This window comes from Miniopterus natalensis, chromosome 5, assembly GCF_054644295.1.
Source record: "Miniopterus natalensis isolate mMinNat1 chromosome 5, mMinNat1.hap1, whole genome shotgun sequence".
NCBI classification, from domain to species: domain Eukaryota; kingdom Metazoa; phylum Chordata; class Mammalia; order Chiroptera; family Miniopteridae; genus Miniopterus; species Miniopterus natalensis.
Window position 1 is genome coordinate 9,970,578 of NC_142085.1, and position 17,199 is coordinate 9,987,776.

At 48.0% G+C, this 17,199-nt stretch overlaps 1 protein-coding gene across 3 annotated transcripts in view; it reads left to right on the forward strand.

The window, feature by feature from the left end:
- Positions 1-16,991, forward strand: part of BRPF3 (bromodomain and PHD finger containing 3) — a 33,030-nt gene extending 16,039 nt beyond the window's left edge. Inside the window, exons 9-13 of one of the 3 annotated variants that reach the window (XM_087817362.1) lie at positions 2,328-2,421; positions 6,255-6,352; positions 9,148-9,245; positions 13,076-13,230; positions 14,702-16,991. In XM_087817362.1, coding sequence (XP_087673488.1) covers positions 2,328-2,421; positions 6,255-6,352; positions 9,148-9,245; positions 13,076-13,230; positions 14,702-14,885 — 629 coding nt within the window. In that variant the 3' untranslated portion in view covers positions 14,886-16,991. Of the gene's footprint in view, positions 1-2,327; positions 2,422-6,254; positions 6,353-9,147; positions 9,331-13,075; positions 13,231-14,701 lie in introns of those variants that run through there. The other 2 variants (XM_087817364.1, XM_087817363.1) reach the window with 2 other exon arrangements.
- Positions 16,992-17,199: the final 208 nt, after the last annotated feature.

The following is a 17,199-nucleotide window of genomic DNA, read 5'->3' on the forward strand; positions in this document are numbered from 1 at the left end:
GAGGAGGTGACATTTGACTAAAAATCTCAAGGAGTTGAAGGTGTGAGATATTTGGGTACCTGGGAGAAGAACGTTCCAAAAAGATAGAGACAGACTGGCCAGTACGCAGGCCCTGGATGGGAACATGCCTGCATGTCGGAAACAGCGAGGGAACCAATGTGGCTGCAGGAGAGAGCCAGGGGTGGTTGGAGATGCGGTCCCAGAAGTGGGTAACAGAGGCTCGATTACTAAAGAATCCTTACTGTATGTCCAGCACTAGCTGGTTGTGGGGAGGGGTGGGTAAAAAGTCAGGCTTAGATCCAGCTCCAGAAGGGTTCACAGGCTAGTGGGGAGGCTAGATGGTCTCCTGAGGTGCAGAGGTGTCACAGTGCTGGCAGGCAGCACTGCTGGAGGAGTTGGGAGCTTCATGAAGAGTTGATGCCTAACCTGGCCCTGAGGGGTGAGGGCAGAATAGAAAGGAGTACACGGGACAGAGGGGTCAGGCCCAGGTGTGTGGAAACAAGGACAGAGTCCCTGTGAGGGAGAGTTTGGTGAGGGACTTTCAGAGAGTCAGGAGCCAAGGCTGGGGGTGAAGTGGGCCTGAATGTTCAGGGCCCCCATTTCCAGACAGAGTAGTTGCGTCTCAGTGGGATATGGAAGGCCAACTTGCTTCAGGTGCGTATGGGGGGGGGTGCTGCCCCTGGCTGTGCTTCTCATGGCCCTCTCATGTCCTGTGTGGTGGCTTTGGGCTGTATGGGCAGCATATGCTTTTTCTGCTTTTCTCTCTTCCTATCGTTTTGTTTCCAGCAATACCTTCCCTTCCCATCTGGCCCAAGCTTCCCTGTATTAGGGCAGTAGATTGGTCAATAGTTTGAGGCCTGCTGTTAGGCAGACCTGAGTTCAAATTCCATCTCCTTACCAGCTGTGTATCAAATTAATTAGCTGGGGCAAATTGAACAGGCTGTTTCCTTATTTCTAATATGGGGCTAGTGATACCTACTTTGCAGGGCTCTTAGGATTAGGAACGGTCTGTTATGAGACACTTGGCATGTAGCAATAGATGGTAGCAGTTATCGCTCTCATTCTCTCAGCCACATTGGACACAGCCAAGCGGCACTGAGAATAGTGTGCACTAAAAAGGACAAGTCCTGCTACTGGGAAGCTGGACATCAGGCTCATCCAACCTGAGAGGGCCGGCTGCTTGGGGACACCGCTAGAATCTGTTCCTCCTCTAACCCAGTTGCCCAGAGCTCAGGAATGCTTCTGGACACCCTTCATTGAGCTTCACAGAAACAGGTGTTGGTCCTTTACAGACGAGGCACTTAAGGCACAGTTGGCTTGATGATTTAAGTTGAGGTCACAGTGTTAGAGCCAGGTCAGAGTCCAGATACCTTGGCTCAGACACCTGCTCTTCGGGTGTGACTTGCCTCACAGTTTTCTGGCCAAGGTGACTTAGAGCTCTTGACTCAGCTCTCTGACTTTTAGCACTCTGGATTGTGGTTAAGAATTAGCAAGATAGAGAGGAGAGTTGAAGCCTTCACAGCAGATGAGAGGTGTGTCCCTGAGGTGAGCATATAGTCTTCATTTGCCTCCGAAGGGCTCCCTGCTGTAAACAGACCTCCTCTCATTCATACTTAATAGTATTCTCCATAAGTAAGAATGTATTATCTTCACAGAAGCAGAGGCCAAGGCTTAAAGAGGAAAGGGGACCTGTATTTTAGAGCCCAGTCTAGAACCCAGGGAATTCTGACTCCCCATCCCAGGAAGATCTGATCTGCTTTAGTTCTGAAAAGTCCCCCATCCTCAAGCCTGACAAGCCCGCTAGATATCTCCGGGTGTGGTTACAAAGCCCTTATCCTGCCCCAACCTCCCGTGACTCCATCTCAAAAGAATGAAACTAGCCGTTGCCAGCTGTGTGATGGATAGGGTGTGTGAGTGTTTATCTGTAGAGTCCAGGCGGGTGGGCTCCCCAAGAGGCAGAGGAGGCTCCCTGATAATTGAGGCTTGAAATGAGAAGCAGATCCAGGGACTTGTGAGCCAGCTGGAGCGGGGAAGTCTTGGTATTTCCCTTTGTAGCCAGATGACAATAACTGGAGTGAGCTGTGTGCTGTGTTTTCCTTACAGTAAAACCAGAGGAAGGGAAAGGAAACTCAGTGTCTGCTCATTGCCCCAGCCAACATTTCCCCCAAACCTTTATCAGATTATACCACCCAAGACTCATTTTCCACAGGGGAGGGCACAACCATTCTCCACTCCTCACTGAGCCCTTCTGAGGTGCTTCACACTGCAGCGAGGTTCAGGGGAAGGGGGGTTTCTGCACTCAGGCTCACTCTGTGTGTCCTTGGCAGGCGTAACCAATGGGTTTGGAAAACACGCCGAAAGCGGGTCTGACTCGGAATGTAGCTTGGGCCTCAGTGGTGGACTGGCATTTGAAGCTTGCAGGTAAGAACACTTGTCCCCCAAGCTTTGTTGGCAGCTTCACCACCTCTCCCTTTATTCTCTGTTTAGCTACAGATTGAACCTCTTTCTGCTTATCTCAGATTTTTTTCTTCCCCCACCCCTGCTGTTTCCTGAGGCCTCTGGTCTGTAACTCTGGTAACTCCTAGGAAACAGCCTGACCCTTGACTCTCAGGCCTGATCAGACTAGGAGGGGAGGGGTGATGCTGATGCTTTACAGGGTTTGTGGAGTTGAATTTGGCTCTAGAGGGCGGGGCCAGCTATATCTCTATTGCCCAGAGAAGTTAATATTTGAGCCAATCCCCCATCCGTCCCCAACCCACTCAGATAACCCAGCTTATTACAGACATGGTTTCGCCCTTTGTCTTGGAGCATCATAGCTATGGCTCCTTTAGAGGTGTGTTATGGGAATAAGAAATGAGCTGATAGGAAATTTGGAATTGCCTTTTATTAGACAAAGGTCCCAGCTCTTCTATCATTGTTGAGTTGGGGGGGAATGGGTTTCTTTTTCCATTCTTTTACCTGAAGGAAGGATTTTTTATACCAGAGCTGTAAAGTTTCTTCTGTGTCCAAGAGTTCATTGAACCCCTGCTCTGTCTTGTGAGCTCTACAAGAAACCAGGGAGTATAAGACTCAGAGACCCTCAGTACCACAAAGGAGAAGTGAGTTGTCCTGAAGGCTAACGTTATGGTCCCTCCATGTGGCTGCTGAGTGGATTCTGGACTCAGAGTAGGGCAGGTGGTCCTGGGGGAAAGAGCACCAGAACATTATGTGTCTGTGTTTGAAGCACCTTCAAGGCAGGTTGGGTGTGTGTTCTGTCAGGTGCTCTTTCTACACTGGCTGCTGGGCTCCTGGTGGGACCACAGGAGGCCCCTGGTTACCCCTTGGGCCTAGGCTGGTGCCCACTGTGGCAGGGCTTGGCTTTCAGTGGCTCCTCTCCACCAAGCCTCATAATTGCCCTATCTTACTCCCTCCCATGTAGTGGCCTCTAGAGATATAGGGGGAATAGATGGGAAAGAACACAGTTACCAGAGAAGAGACAGAGATTTCAGACTCATAAGATGCTTCTAGCCTGTTCCTGGGTTGGAGTTCCTGACTCCCTTCAAAGATATGGTGTCTGGAAATCCAGTTCATTGGAGTTGGGGTAGGAGTAGGGTACCAAAGTGTCCCCTTCTACACTTTGACTAAAGGTTGAAGGTGAGTTGGGCACTCCCCTCTGTGAGGGACACTTCCCAGCTCTGAAACACAGAAAGCAAGCCAGCCCAGGCTCTCGTGTGTGTGCTGTTGTGCAGACCTTTAGTCCAGTGCCACTGATCTCTCTGGGGCCCTACTCAACGTGGAAACCATGCCCTTGGAAGGCATTTCCTCTTTAACTTGGTGGAATTTCAAGGTTTAAAACAGGAGATTCAGGGACTCCAGTAGCCAGGGGTTTTTTTCTTTTTTTTCCCTATGCTGTGGTGACAGGTATATAAAGGACCATCTTATTAATTCAATTGGAATCATATAATCCCAGAATTAGAACCTTGAAAGAATTTCTGGTCACTAATCCCCCCCCCCCCCCCCCATGGCCCTTGGTTTATCTGTTCTGATGATTTTCTGAACAGGTTAGGGCTGTACTGTCTTTCCATGTGGTCATTAATTGAACACCTACTATGAGCCAGGAACTGTTCTAGGCACTGATAAGGTGTCTGTTCTCATGGAGCTTATCTTCTGGAGGGCAGAGTTGAATGTTAAGCCAGCAGACAAAGTAATTATAGGTTGGGTTGTCTGCTTAGGCCAGGGTAACTTGGGAGAGAGGGCTAAAATGCAGGCCCTCAATGATCAAGTCACTTGTGCTTTTTTGTTGTTTTTTTTAAATATATCTTTATTGATTTCAGAAAGAAAAGAGAGGGAGAGAGAGAAACAGAAATATCAGTGATGAGAGAGTCATGGGGATTGAGCCCACAACCTGGTCTTGTGCCCTGACCAGGGAATCAAATGGTGATCTCCTGAATCCTAGGTTGATGCTCAATGGCTGAGCCATGCCTGGCCTGGCTTTTTCTTTATTTTTAATTTTATTTATTGATTTGAGAGAGAGGAAGGGATGGAGAGAAGAAGAGAAACATCGATTTGTTGTTTCACTTATTTATGCATTCATTGGTTACTTCTTATATGTACCCTGACTGGGGATGGAATCTGCAACATTGGCCTATTGGGACGATGCTCTAACCAACTGAGCCACCTGGCTAGGGCACACTTGTGCTTTTTCCTATGAAACTGGAAAACACACACCTAGTTTTGGTGTTGCATCCCATTTCATTGAGCTCATCCTTCTCAGAGCTCATCATTTGATAGTACATTAGTAGTTTCTAATATTTAAAGTGAAACATTAAAATTTACTGCGCTGCATGTAGTATTCATTATAGAACTGCCATTTATTGTTTGGTGTGTGCTGCACTGAGTGCTTCCCGTGTATTAACCCATTAAATCCTTACACAGCATATGAGGGACACAGGCCTCAAAGAGGTTAAGTAACTTGCTCAAAGTCACAGAACTAGAGTAAAGAGCCAGGTTCTGAACCCAGGAAGTCTGGCTCCCCAGTTTAATCTCTTAACCACTTTGCTGGGCCCTCTTCTCTTGTATTTGACAGTCTTCCCAGATCCATGATGTGAACTTTGAAAGGCTTTCCTAATGAAACTACTAGTACCTTACATTTTTATAAGGCCTCAGAGTCTTTAATCTCAGTGACAGATTTTTGTAGAGTGAGTAGGAACTGAAGCCTAAATGTGAACTGGGTATTCTTTGCGTTTTTCCAAACAAGCCCTCATTTTAACTAGCAGGAAAAAAGTTCCCAACCTACTAGTTACTGAAGGATTCTGATTCATTGAGCTGGTTGTGCAGGTATTCTGTTTAAGACATGATAAAGTCAGCTATGATTCGATAAAACAGGAGTACCCTACTCTCCAACCAGTCCTAACCCCAGCCTCCTCTTATCCCACCAGAGATTTCTTAAGCATTTCTGTTATGCAAATTGCTGGCTTGTCTTTTAAGCATTTTTTTTAGTTGGAAAAATTATGTAGTGGTAATATTTTATAAACTTTGGTTGGAAAGAAAGCCCTAGTCACATTATTCTTGCCCAGAGACTCCCAACAGTGGTTGTACGTTAGAATTACATTGGGAGCTATTTAAAAATACTGATGCCTGTGTGGATTCAAGTTATACCATCACTCTAGTGTTACTGTTCTCATTTTTGCTTATTACCTTTGAGTCTTTGTCTAATATATTTTTTTACCTCCTTGCAGTAGCCATGTTAAAAAAAAGTCCATCTTTGTCCTAAAAATTCACAGATATAAAGTGGAAGTGAGAAGTGGATTTTTCCAATTTAAAAATTTCTTTTCCAATTGAAGAAGTAAGATGTGTCCTTTATAGAAAATTTGGGAAAGAGGCAGATTTTTGTACGTCTAAAAAATAAATTGGTTTCTAAAGAAGAAGCAATTTGAAACCACAGAACAAAGAGTTCTGAGCAGATGTGAGATGGACCCTCCCCAAGTGCCTGGGATGACCTTTGCTCTGGATGAAGCCCAAGGTCTCCAAACAGGGGAGCGGGCATCTCTTCCCAGATTTAGTCCTTCCACATGGATGAAATGGCTCCCCAAAGCTTCATAGGAACTTTCTGAAGTATATCCTGGCTTAGTGTGAGTTTTTAGGGGAAGGCGAGATACCATTCTCTTTGAAGGGTTTATGCAGCTCCACTCCTGTCAGCCATGAGAGAGCGGGAGTGGGGGTATTAGTCATTGAAATTGCTCATTTCTCCTGTCCCCTCCCTGCTTTGTATGCAGTGGTCTGATGCCTCCCAAACGCAGTCGTGGGAAGCCAGCCCTGTCTCGAGTGCCCTTCCTGGAAAGTGTGAACGGAGACTGTGACTACAGTGGCTCAGGTGAGGAGAAATGTACAGGTGGATTTGGGGGGTGGGAGGGTGGCAGGCCTTCCAAAGAACCAGCTCTGTGGCCTGGCAAGACCCTGAGCTCCTCTAAACCCTTGGGCACTGGTCAGGGAGATGGTCTTCCTTCCCAGGTCATTCATACTCTTCTTTTCCCCTCAGTTGATCTTAAATTTGAATTGGTAATGTATGTCCATGGTAACAAAAATCAGAAAGGTACAAAAGAGTGCATAATGAAAAACCAGTGTTCTCCTCCCCAGGACAACCACTGTTAGCAGTTTCTTTTGTGTCTTTGCAAATTTAATCCTTAAACAAGCCAAAACTCATATGTACATGTAGGAGAGTGACTAGAGAAGTCTACTCTGCACATGTCCCTCTAAACCATGCTTTTTTTCTTTGCAGTTAATAATGTATCTTAGAGATCCTTCTGTGGTTTTTACCGTCTGCCTAATGTCCCTTTATACGGGAGTGCCACCATTTACTTAGCCAATCCTCCACCAATGTGCATTTTGATTGTTTTCACCGATGTTATGTTATAATCCGTGTTGCCATGAGCAACCTTGTACACAGGTCATTTTGTATCCGTGGGGCCTATATCTGTAGAAGTGGAGTTGCGGTATTGAAAGAAGTGTGCATTTTTAATCTCGATAGATACTGCCCGTCTTCCCTTCCTGGAGTCATCAGTGATAGCCTGTATCCCTGAATCTCACATGTGATTGTCACTTCATGTGATCCAGTTCTTCCAGCCCTCCCCTTATGACACACACTGCAGCTGGTCCAAACAGTGAAATGTATGGGTCTTTCCTTAGACCAAGGGAATAAAGGGCAGAGCGGGGCCTGGGTGGTGCTCAGGACGAGCAGCTGCAGAGCGGGCTATTCTCTGAGCACCTGTCCAGCCATCTGGGGCAGGTGTGCACTCTCTGGATGCCTGTCTTTGAAGCTTTCATGTAACACACAGGCTGCAGAGCTTTCCTTCGCCTCTTTCCTTTTCCCAACTGCATAATCTTCCCTTGGCATGACTTTTTTCTTGTATGTGTGTTGATGAATGCAAGCCTGCGTGTTTCATTACTGTCTGACTGTCAGTACCCAGGAGGCAAGGCTCACGTCTAGATAAAAAATCAAGAGTGAATTGGCATGTACTTTGTGCTGCTGCTGGTGACATTTTGACATTTTATTCTTATTTTTAAAACTACATACTTATTAAAATGATGCTGAAGGAAATTGACCTCCCACTGTTTCATCACCTTAACATAGTTGTCTTCATTTCTGTGTTGCCTTCTGTTCATTTCAGACATGTTTTTAACAAAATGCTAATCTAAAACACATGCTCTTTTGTATTTTTTCAGTGTTATCTCATACTTCATATTGACATAATCTTTATATATCTTCATCATCGGAACAATGTATCTTTCAATCAGTGCATTATAATGAACAGTTCTGTTGTTAGACACTTGATTATTTCCAATTTTAACATTATACATAGTGAACCCATATTTTTCTTCAAAATCCTTTTATTTGTTTTTAAAGTTATTTTCTTTGACTAAGTTCCCAGGGAAGGAATTTACTGGAGCAGATGGTTCATACATTTTTTTTTTATGGCTCTTGAGACTTAGATCAAATTACATGCTGGGGACTGGCCTGGGCTGCAGTTGCCTCGGCTGTGTGTGCATGTACTGCAGTTCCCCTGCAGCCCGCCTCTGTGGTATTGGGTTTTATCTTTTTGTTGTTCTTGCTGTTGACTCAATTGGTAGAAATAATATCTCATTATTAGTAGTACATTTTAAAAAAATTATAAATGGGGGTGATAATGTTTCCTTAGAAACACAATTTCTACTGTGTGTGAGATTTGGGCCTTTTTCCTTGGTTGAGTGTGGTAACCTCCCCTTCCCAGGTTATAGATGTGGGGAGGGGAAGGGAGCTTCCTCTGTGTGTTCAGAAGCTTTTGTGAAGCACCCATTCATATGTGCCAGTGCATTGGTTACAGAACAAAGGAAACTGAAGAGAAGGGCCTGCCCTAGGCAGGACACCCAGTGTGAGGTTTGGTAAAAGTAGGCAGGGGAGGGTCCTGCACACCTGCTTGGCTCTGCTGAGTGCTGGGCATCCAGGTGACCTGTGGCTAGGCGTGGCTGTGCCAGAAGAGAACTCATTTAGCAAGTGGTTTTACTGGGAAGTCTGTCCCAGTCATCTTTTTCCATGAAGCCTCCATCATGAGGACTCCCCATTTGAGGAGGCCCAGAGAGCAGTCTGTGATTCTGCCCAAGCTGGGCAATGGGTCTTTTCCCAGGGGCCCTGGTAATGAAGCAGTTTTATTTTTCCAAGGAACACCATCCATAGGTCAGCAAAGTATAGCCTGTTGCCTGTTTTTATAGGGCCCATGAGCTAAGAATGATTTTTACATTTTCAGGTGATTGGAAAAAAAAAATCTTGTAACATGAAAATTACAAGAAATTCAAATTTCAGTGTCCAAAAATAAAGATTTATTGGGATACAGCCACACTCATCCATTTATAGATTATCTATGGCTGCTTTCCTGCTGCAAAGCAGAGTTGAGTAGAGACCATGTGGCCCACAAACCTAAAATATTTGCTCTTTTGGCCGTTTACAGAACAAGTTTGCCAACCCCTAATCTAGTCTAAGAACTTCCAAGGAAGGGGCAGGGACTAGGAAGGGTGGAGGGGATGTTTCTGACTCATTCCTAGGCTGCCCCAGTCAAATGGAGGCCACAGGCAGGCCTCCTGGGCACCATTCCAAGCCCCCTTTGGGCACTGTCTCCTCCCCTCCCCCACCCCCAGGCAGAAGCCTCCTGCTGCCCTTTGAAGACCGTGGAGACCTGGAGCCCCTGGAGCTGGTGTGGGCCAAGTGCCGAGGCTATCCCTCCTACCCTGCCTTGGTGAGTCTACCCCAGATGCCACCCTCCTCCCTCCCCTGGGCTGTTCTGGCCCTTGCCTTGCCCCAGGGGCTTATCTGATTGGATCAAACCATCAGAGTGCGGTGGGAGTCAGGGCGCCTTCAGCTGCAGAATGGTTTTAGCCCAGCCTTGGGTGGGTCAAACCAGCAAGGCTTCCAGCTTGGGGAAACAGAGACTGGAGCTCTTAGGGATTTCTTTGCTAATGCATAAAAGTAATGCGTGCTCATCGTAGAGAATTTTTAAAGCTGCTAATTATGTTTAGATGTTTTATTAAACATTTGTCATGCTAAGTTCTTGAAATACTGAGGAAGGTATGGTTATTTTCATTTTGTAGGCGGAAAAACTGAGGATCTGTTTGTTACCCATGTCATCTAGCTATTAAGTGGCAGGGTTGCATTTGAGCCAGGGCTTAAAATGTGTGATGCCTATGTTTTGAGCAAGTTCAAAATCACCCATAGTCCCACTGTTCATAGATGACCTCGGTGTGTATCTACTCAGGCTTTTTTTTGTTTAACGCAGAGATATGCATATACATGAGCCCATAGTCTGTTTAGCCTCCCTTTCACTTAACAGCACACCATGCGCTTGCATGTCTTACGCCATCACACTCTTCAGCAACATCACTTTAGTGGCTGCATTGTCTTCAGTTGTGTGCATGTACTTACCTTATTTTAACCACTGCCTAATTGCTCATTTATAATGTTTCGATTTTTTCACGATGATAAAAAGCCAGTAATAAATATCATTGTAACTTTGCCTTTGTGCACATCCCTGATTATTTCTTTACAGGGAATTCTTAGGAGTGCCTTCTTGAGGCAAAGTCTATACATATTCTGATACAAATTGCCAGGTTGCTCTTTAGAAAGTTCTGGTTTATACTCCCACCAGCAGTAGCTAAAAATTCCATTTTTATGACCTTGATTGTTATTTCTTAGAGCTCTTTTTGTATTGGGGAGGTAATGTTCATCTGGCCCTGCAAGATGCTGATTCTAACCTTTGGGGCACGTCAGAATCATCCAGGGGAATTTTTTAATGCAGATACTGAGGCTCCATCTCAGGAATATTAAATTAGACTCTCTGAAGCCAGACTGAGACATGAATCTTTTTTAAAAAGCTTTCCAGATGATCCGTAGCCAGGTTTGAGGATCACTTCACCAACCTCATGCATGCACACACAGCTCTAGACTGATCCCAGCTCATTCATGTCTGTGACTCTTTCAAGTAGCCTCTTAAGGTAAAGGAGGGCAAGAACTCTGATCCTTTATGGACAGGTGAGGAAACCACAGCTCCAAAGGTTATACAGCTGGCTGGAGGCATATTGGAACCCAGGCTGCCTGCCTCGATTCCTCCTTAGCACTGGCAGGTGGCAGGATCCACACTGTCCTCAGCCTCTGAGGAGGTTGGTCCAGGGCTATCTTCCCACTGCTCTGTGCCCTGCTGTTCCTGAGACTCCAGCTTAGTCATCGAAGAAGTGATTAAGGCTGTGCCGGTTTGGGTTTTGGTTTTTTAAAATCTCACTGCAGAAAAAGCCTCTAAAACTAGTCTTGTTTTTCTTTTCTTTCTAATTGTCTTCTTAATGATACATTTTCTTTCATGATTAAAGAAATTCAACCACCACCTGAAAATCCAATCACCTAAACACAACCTGTGTTTTTATTTTGATTTATGCTCTCCTGTGCTTACTTAAATATGTAGAGTTCACCTTTGAATAAGATGGGTTCGAAGTGTGTGGGTCCACTTACTCTTGGATTTTTTCAGTAAATATACAGTTGGCCCTCGGTATATCCAAGTTTCGCATCTGCAGATGGGGATGGCTGACTGTATAAGGGACTTGAGCATCCACAGATTTCGGTAACCATAGGGGTCCTAGAACCAATCCCTCGTGGATGCAAAGGACAACTGTAGTTAAGTTTTTGGGGGGTCAGATGTTATACACAGATTTTTGCCTACACACGAGGTCGGCACCCCTAACCACTGTGTTCATGGATCAGCTAGCTGTATTTACATCCATAGTGGATATACAATTTTTAAATTTGGGGGGTGGTTCTTGTTTTTTAAAAAATGTGTGTGTTTTTTCCTATAAAAGTAACTACATTATAGTAGTTTTGGAAAATAGAGAAAAGCCATATAAATCCCCACCATTCTAGCATGTGAACTGTAAGCATTTTGTATTTTTCCTTCTGTTTGTTGTTTACATATTGCAGCTGTAATAGTGTATGTACACATTTATTATGTTAAAGTTTATCACAAGCTTTATATCCATGTCGTTTTACATCATCATAACATTTGAGTGAATGGATCATTATTTATTATTTTGGGACCCATTTGCCTCTGTCTTCTTTAAGAGGGAGGAGACCTCTCCTTCAGTGGCAGTCTTACCCACCTGGCTTCTGATTGTGTGGGACTTTTCTCACTATCTGCCCCTCCTCCCATGAACCAGCACGAGTCCAGGGTAGACATATCAGAGTAGCCCGAGGGTCTTAGACGTTCAGTAACTGAGGAAGCTCAGAAGAGCTTGTCTGTTGGTTTCCATTAGGACCCTTAGCTTCAGTCCCAGGAAGGACAGGGAGACTAGGAGATAGAGTTTTGAACGAATCACACAGCGGGGGGCAGGGTAGGCGTGGTTCTTCCTTGGAGTAAACTCTTAACCAGAGCACCTACTTTCAGCTGCTTGTCTTGAGAGGGATGTAGAGAGGCTGGCAGACACCCAAAGGTAACTAAAAGAGCGGTTTGTTGTGAGAACAGGCCCCCTGGGTAGGGTCTAGAAATTAAGATTGCTCCATTTCTGGAGAAAGCTGCTCCCTCAGTAGGTTCCAGGTCTCTCTGGCCTTAGCACACAGTGATGATCGGCCAGCTGCTCCGGAAGAGCGCCTGTGTAGGGAGCAGTGGGCAATAGAGGCTCAAGCGGGTTCAGGTGTTGGTTTTGCACCCAGCAGTGGCCTCAAGCAGCTACGTCCTTCTGTGCTTGGCATTTCCTCTGCCAGCTAATACCTGGCAGAGACTTCTCAACATCAGTAAGAGGGTGAAACGAGATGGTGATTGTGACTAATTAGGAGCTTTGGTAACTGTCAGTGCTCCATAGAGCTGGAGAACTGTCATTGATACACCGGGCATTTTGCTGAGCCCCTGCCCTGGTAGAACAAGCAGCTGTGAGGATTCATTCCTCCAGCGGCTCTTGCTTCAGCCTGCTCTCCCCCTCTCTCCAGTAGTCCGCCAAGCTCAGTCTCCTAGCTTCTCTCTTATCTTACCATGGAGGTGTCACAAGCGTGCCTGGTCCACACACCCGGAAGAGGCTCTGTGAGGTTAGAACCGAGGGATGGTCCTCCTGATGATGCAGAACCTCTTCACAGCCATGGTGTCTGGGAAGGCCCCTGAGCATCTCAAGTGACTGCAAAGGTTCTAAAGGGGGAAAATGGCCTTCGCTCCTCCCCCGAGGGACCACGGGAGGGGGGCGTCTGCCTGTCTGGCCTGGCCATCAGAGACGCCCAGTCAGTCTGACTCCTCCGTGCTGGTTTCCCACTACTCCTGTTTCAGCTCTGGGCCTGACAGTTTGTGGAGCAAGCTTCTCCCTCATCCAAAAGATGGTTGAGCAAGGCCAGAGGGCTAGAACGCTGAGCTCAGGAAGTAGCCAGAGTCCCCATTTTGGGGTTTGAGGGTCACGAAGAAGTCCACCTCTCCACCACATGGTTGCGGGCCTAGCCAAGCCCCTGCATAGCTTTGGTGCGGGGCAGTTTAGTGGTTAATCCTGGAGTAGGCCGCCCCACTCACCCCGTGCGCCCCCCGCTGAGTGGCATCTCCTTTCCTACCTCCAGATCATCGACCCCAAGATGCCCCGGGAGGGCCTCCTGCACAACGGCGTCCCCATCCCCGTGCCCCCGCTGGACGTGCTGAAGCTGGGAGAGCAGAGGCAGGCCGAGGCTGGAGAGAAGTTATTCCTTGTCCTCTTTTTTGACAACAAGCGCACCTGGTGAGTGGGCGCTGCGGCCAGGAAGGTGTGCCAGGGCACGGGCCGGGCTGTGCAGGTTCCACGTGCTAGGGAGAGGCATGGAGGGGCTCAGACTCAGTCACCCTGCCTCCGCCCCAGGAAGGTGAGGCGTCAGTTGCCAGTCGCTGGCCTGCACTTGCTGTGTTAGCAGTAACTCAGGGTTGCTAACACTGATTAGCAGTGTTAACAGTAACTGAGGTCAGATTCCCTGGGAAAATTCTGACATGGACATTTGATTCAGGAGGCTTACTGGGGAGAGCTGTGGGGGCAAGGGACACAGCATTGAGGAGGAGAGCTGTGGGGGTGAGGGACGCATCATTGAGGGGGACAGCTGTGGGGATGAGGGACACAACATTGGGGAGAGCTGTGGGGATGAGGGACGCAACATTGGGGAGAGCTGTGGGGATGAGGGATGCAGGATTGTGAGGAGAAAATGTTGAACTGCTCATGCTACAGAAGCCTCGGCTGATGTGGAGAGCTCTGGAGCTGGGTGGCTGGTGAGCCATGTCAGAAATGGAAGCTGTGCCTTTGTGCCCCCACATCAACTAGTTCATTGAATGCCGGCTTCCCCTGGGGAAGAGTGACCTTGGGCCAGGCAGCTCCCTTGGTAGAGGGTGATTCCTGGAGAGAACTCAGCTGAGAGCCTGTCAGCTGCCAGTCCATCCAGTGACTGTGGGAATACAAGTCTCAGACCTGGGGCCAGGGCCCTGGGCCACGCAGGGCCCACCACAGGGGCTTCCTTATTCGTTGCTGGTGAGCACTTGGCTTCTCTTAGCACCGGCAGGGGGGTTCTTTCACCTTTGAATAAGGAAATTGGAGTAGTTAATAAAAATGATGATAATGGTACCAGCTACCATTTATCGATTGCTCGGTGTCCTTAATATGAATCACTTTACACATGTGATCTCATTTAATTCTCATTTAAATATTCATTGGTACCCGCCCTCCATTCTGTAGCCGAGGAAGGGGAGGCCTGAGAGCCGGTCCCACAGTCAGAACTGGAATGCAAGCTAAGATCTGACTCTGAAGGCTGGGCTCTTAGCCACATGTTAGATTCACCTGGGGATGTTGTTTTTTAAAACACCAGGTTCAGACCCCACGAGGGATCAGTTCATTGATGCCTGGCATCAGCCCCACTTCCTAACCAGAGCTCCCTGACTCTGCAGCGCAGGGCCAGGCTCAGAGCCCTCCAATGGCTCAGCCAGCCCATGGGCAGCACACATGGACCTGTCTTGGCTCCTGGGCCCTGATAACTCCCTAGGCTGAGTGAGCAGACAGAAGGGCCTGACTGCAAAAACCAGTCTGCTGGTGACCTCCTGTCTGGGGTATCCCAGTCTGCCTCCCTCTGCCTGTCCCCCATTGTTTTGCTGGTCCTGGGCAAGTAGGCCCTGAGGAGCACCCTCGTGGGACCAACTCACCATGGCCCAGGCATCTTACTGTGCTTGTATTTTAGGCAGTGGCTTCCGAGAGACAAAGTCCTGCCTTTGGGCGTGGAAGACACCGTGGACAAGCTCAAGATGCTGGAAGGTCGCAAGACTAGCATCCGCAAGTCCGTGCAGGTGGCCTATGACCGAGCAATGATCCATCTGAGCCGTGTCCGCGGGCCCCACTCCTTCGTCACCTCCAGCTACCTGTAAGGGCAGGGCCTGGCCTGTCTGCCCGCCCTGCCTCCATCCCCCTTTCATAGCAGGCCAGGGACTGTTGGGGCTGGGTCCTTTCCAAGGGCAAGTCCCCAGTTTTGACGAACTGTATGGTTCCCCTGGCGAGCCTGCTGTGTGCCAAAAACTCCCACCTGAGCTCCCTCAGGGGCTGGTCCACTGAAGAACCAGTTAGAAGTAGAAATAGCTTGAGGCCCAGCGAGGAGGTGGACCTGGCCCCAGAAGGCAAAGGGTCCTGGGCTCTTTCTCAAGGTGTGCCTGGTCCCCTCCACCCCACTCCCAATTAACTACACCTCAGGGTGAGTGAGGCTCTGAAATTGACCCCCAGAGGTGCTGTGGATACACCAGGGTCCCGTGGGGGATCTCAGTGAGCTCACCCCGCCCCTATCACCCATCCTCACACCTCTTCCCTGTCCCATCTTCTGCACCTCTGCCCAGTCTTTTCCCCATGTTCCTTTTCTTTCTCTTGTGCCAAACTGACAGAAACCATCACCAAATTGGTCTTTTTGTTTTTACGTCTCAGTCCCTTTAAGGCCAGCTGCTATGCTAGGTGGGTGCCTCTGCCTGGGGGCCCAGAACAGAGGCCAGCCTACCGTGACCCCTCCACCAGCACACGCACCCCTGCCCCCCGGCTGTACCCCTTCCCACTGACCTTCACATCTGCGGACTCACAGCTGAGGCCAGGCTGTGAGAGCTTCCCCCTTGAATTGAGGCAGGGGCCCTCCTGCCCTCGTCCTGTCCTGTCGAGAGGCAGGCTGAGGCTGGGCGGCTCCTGTCAGCAGACAGGCTGGACACGTGAGTGTCCACCTGCCCACTCGGATGTTGAGGGTTGTTGAGGTGGAGCTGGGTCTGCCCCATCGTTCTTCCTCTCCGCTCCTCGTGGACTTTTCTGCAACGGTGGCCTCTGGGCCCCGTCCACCACCATGGATGGCGCGGTGCCTGCAGTGCAGTGTCTTCCTGTCCTGTGCTCTGCCCTGCACGGCCTCCGCCGCCCCTGCTTCCCAACCCCAGGGACGCCAGCGCTTTTATTTCAGACCCTCTGTCCCCCTCCCTCTTTCTCCTCCACCCCATCCCCACCATCACCTCAAAAACGGAAGGAATAAAAAAGCTGTGAAACAGGGAAGCTGACAAACCACAACTTTCAGAGGCTTCGATGTCTGTTCTCTGGATGTTTCCTTTCACCTCTTAAGCACCAAAGTCGCGGGGCCAGGTTGCAGGCCACTGATTGCCATGTTGATTTTTAACCTGACGTTCTTTTTAATTGTTTTAAATTTTTCATAGGGGAGTTTTGGACAAAACGAAGTCACTGGGGAGATCACTGCCATTTTTACACGCACGAGTTTTTAAAAATACAGTCAACCAACCACCACAACTTCTTAAACATTTGGGACAGGAGCCAGAGTTTTAAAGGGAACCAGCAAAACTCTCTATAACACAAAGGATGGGGTTTTGGATTTTGTAAAATACTAAAAATACAGTGCAGCATATGGCTAGGGAAGGACATGGTGTACATAATTGTAAAATATTGTTCTAAATTATTCAGGCCTATAGTTTCCATTACTAGAGCCCTCCATTGTGTGGCTGAGTATTTTAAGTGCACACAGTGTGGTTTATTTAAAGGAGCCAATGCACCCCCCTCCCCAGGTAGTCAGTCGGCTGTGGACTCTGTGACCTTCGTCTCAACCTGTGTTGTAAGATCTCGGGGCTTTGTTTCTCTTTCTGTGTCTATCTCTTCCCTCCAACACTTTCTCTTTCTTAGGCTCTTTTTTTTTTCTCTCAATCTTTCAGTCTCTCTCTGAGTCTCATTTTTAAAACTGCTCTTTTAGAATGGGAAACGGCTCAGATCCTGCTGTGGCATGGGGCCTGCGTGTCTCAGTCGCGTCTGCTGTGAAGCACATGATGCTCTATTTATTGTAGAAAGTGACTTTATTTGCTTTCTAGAATTGTTTATAACAGATGGTATAAGAGAGGTAATAAACAGAAAAATCTATGCTTGTAAAGAATACAGAAGTTAATTTTACCTACTATAATATGACTGTCTGAAATTATTTTCTCTCTGAGAAATAAATGTTCTAATGGGCAGCAGTTGCTGTGTCATGTTTGGTGTCATCTGTGGCGGCTGCCCCTCTCTTCTTAATTCCTGCAACCCCCTCCCTCCTCAGAAGGCCAGGGGTCGCTAAGAATGGGGTTGTCTAGCTGCTGCAGGCTCCCCGCTGGAGAGGGCTCTGTCTCTTGGACCCCTGGCACGGGGTGGAGATGGGCGCCTTCTGGGAGCTCTGGAAGGCCCAGCCTG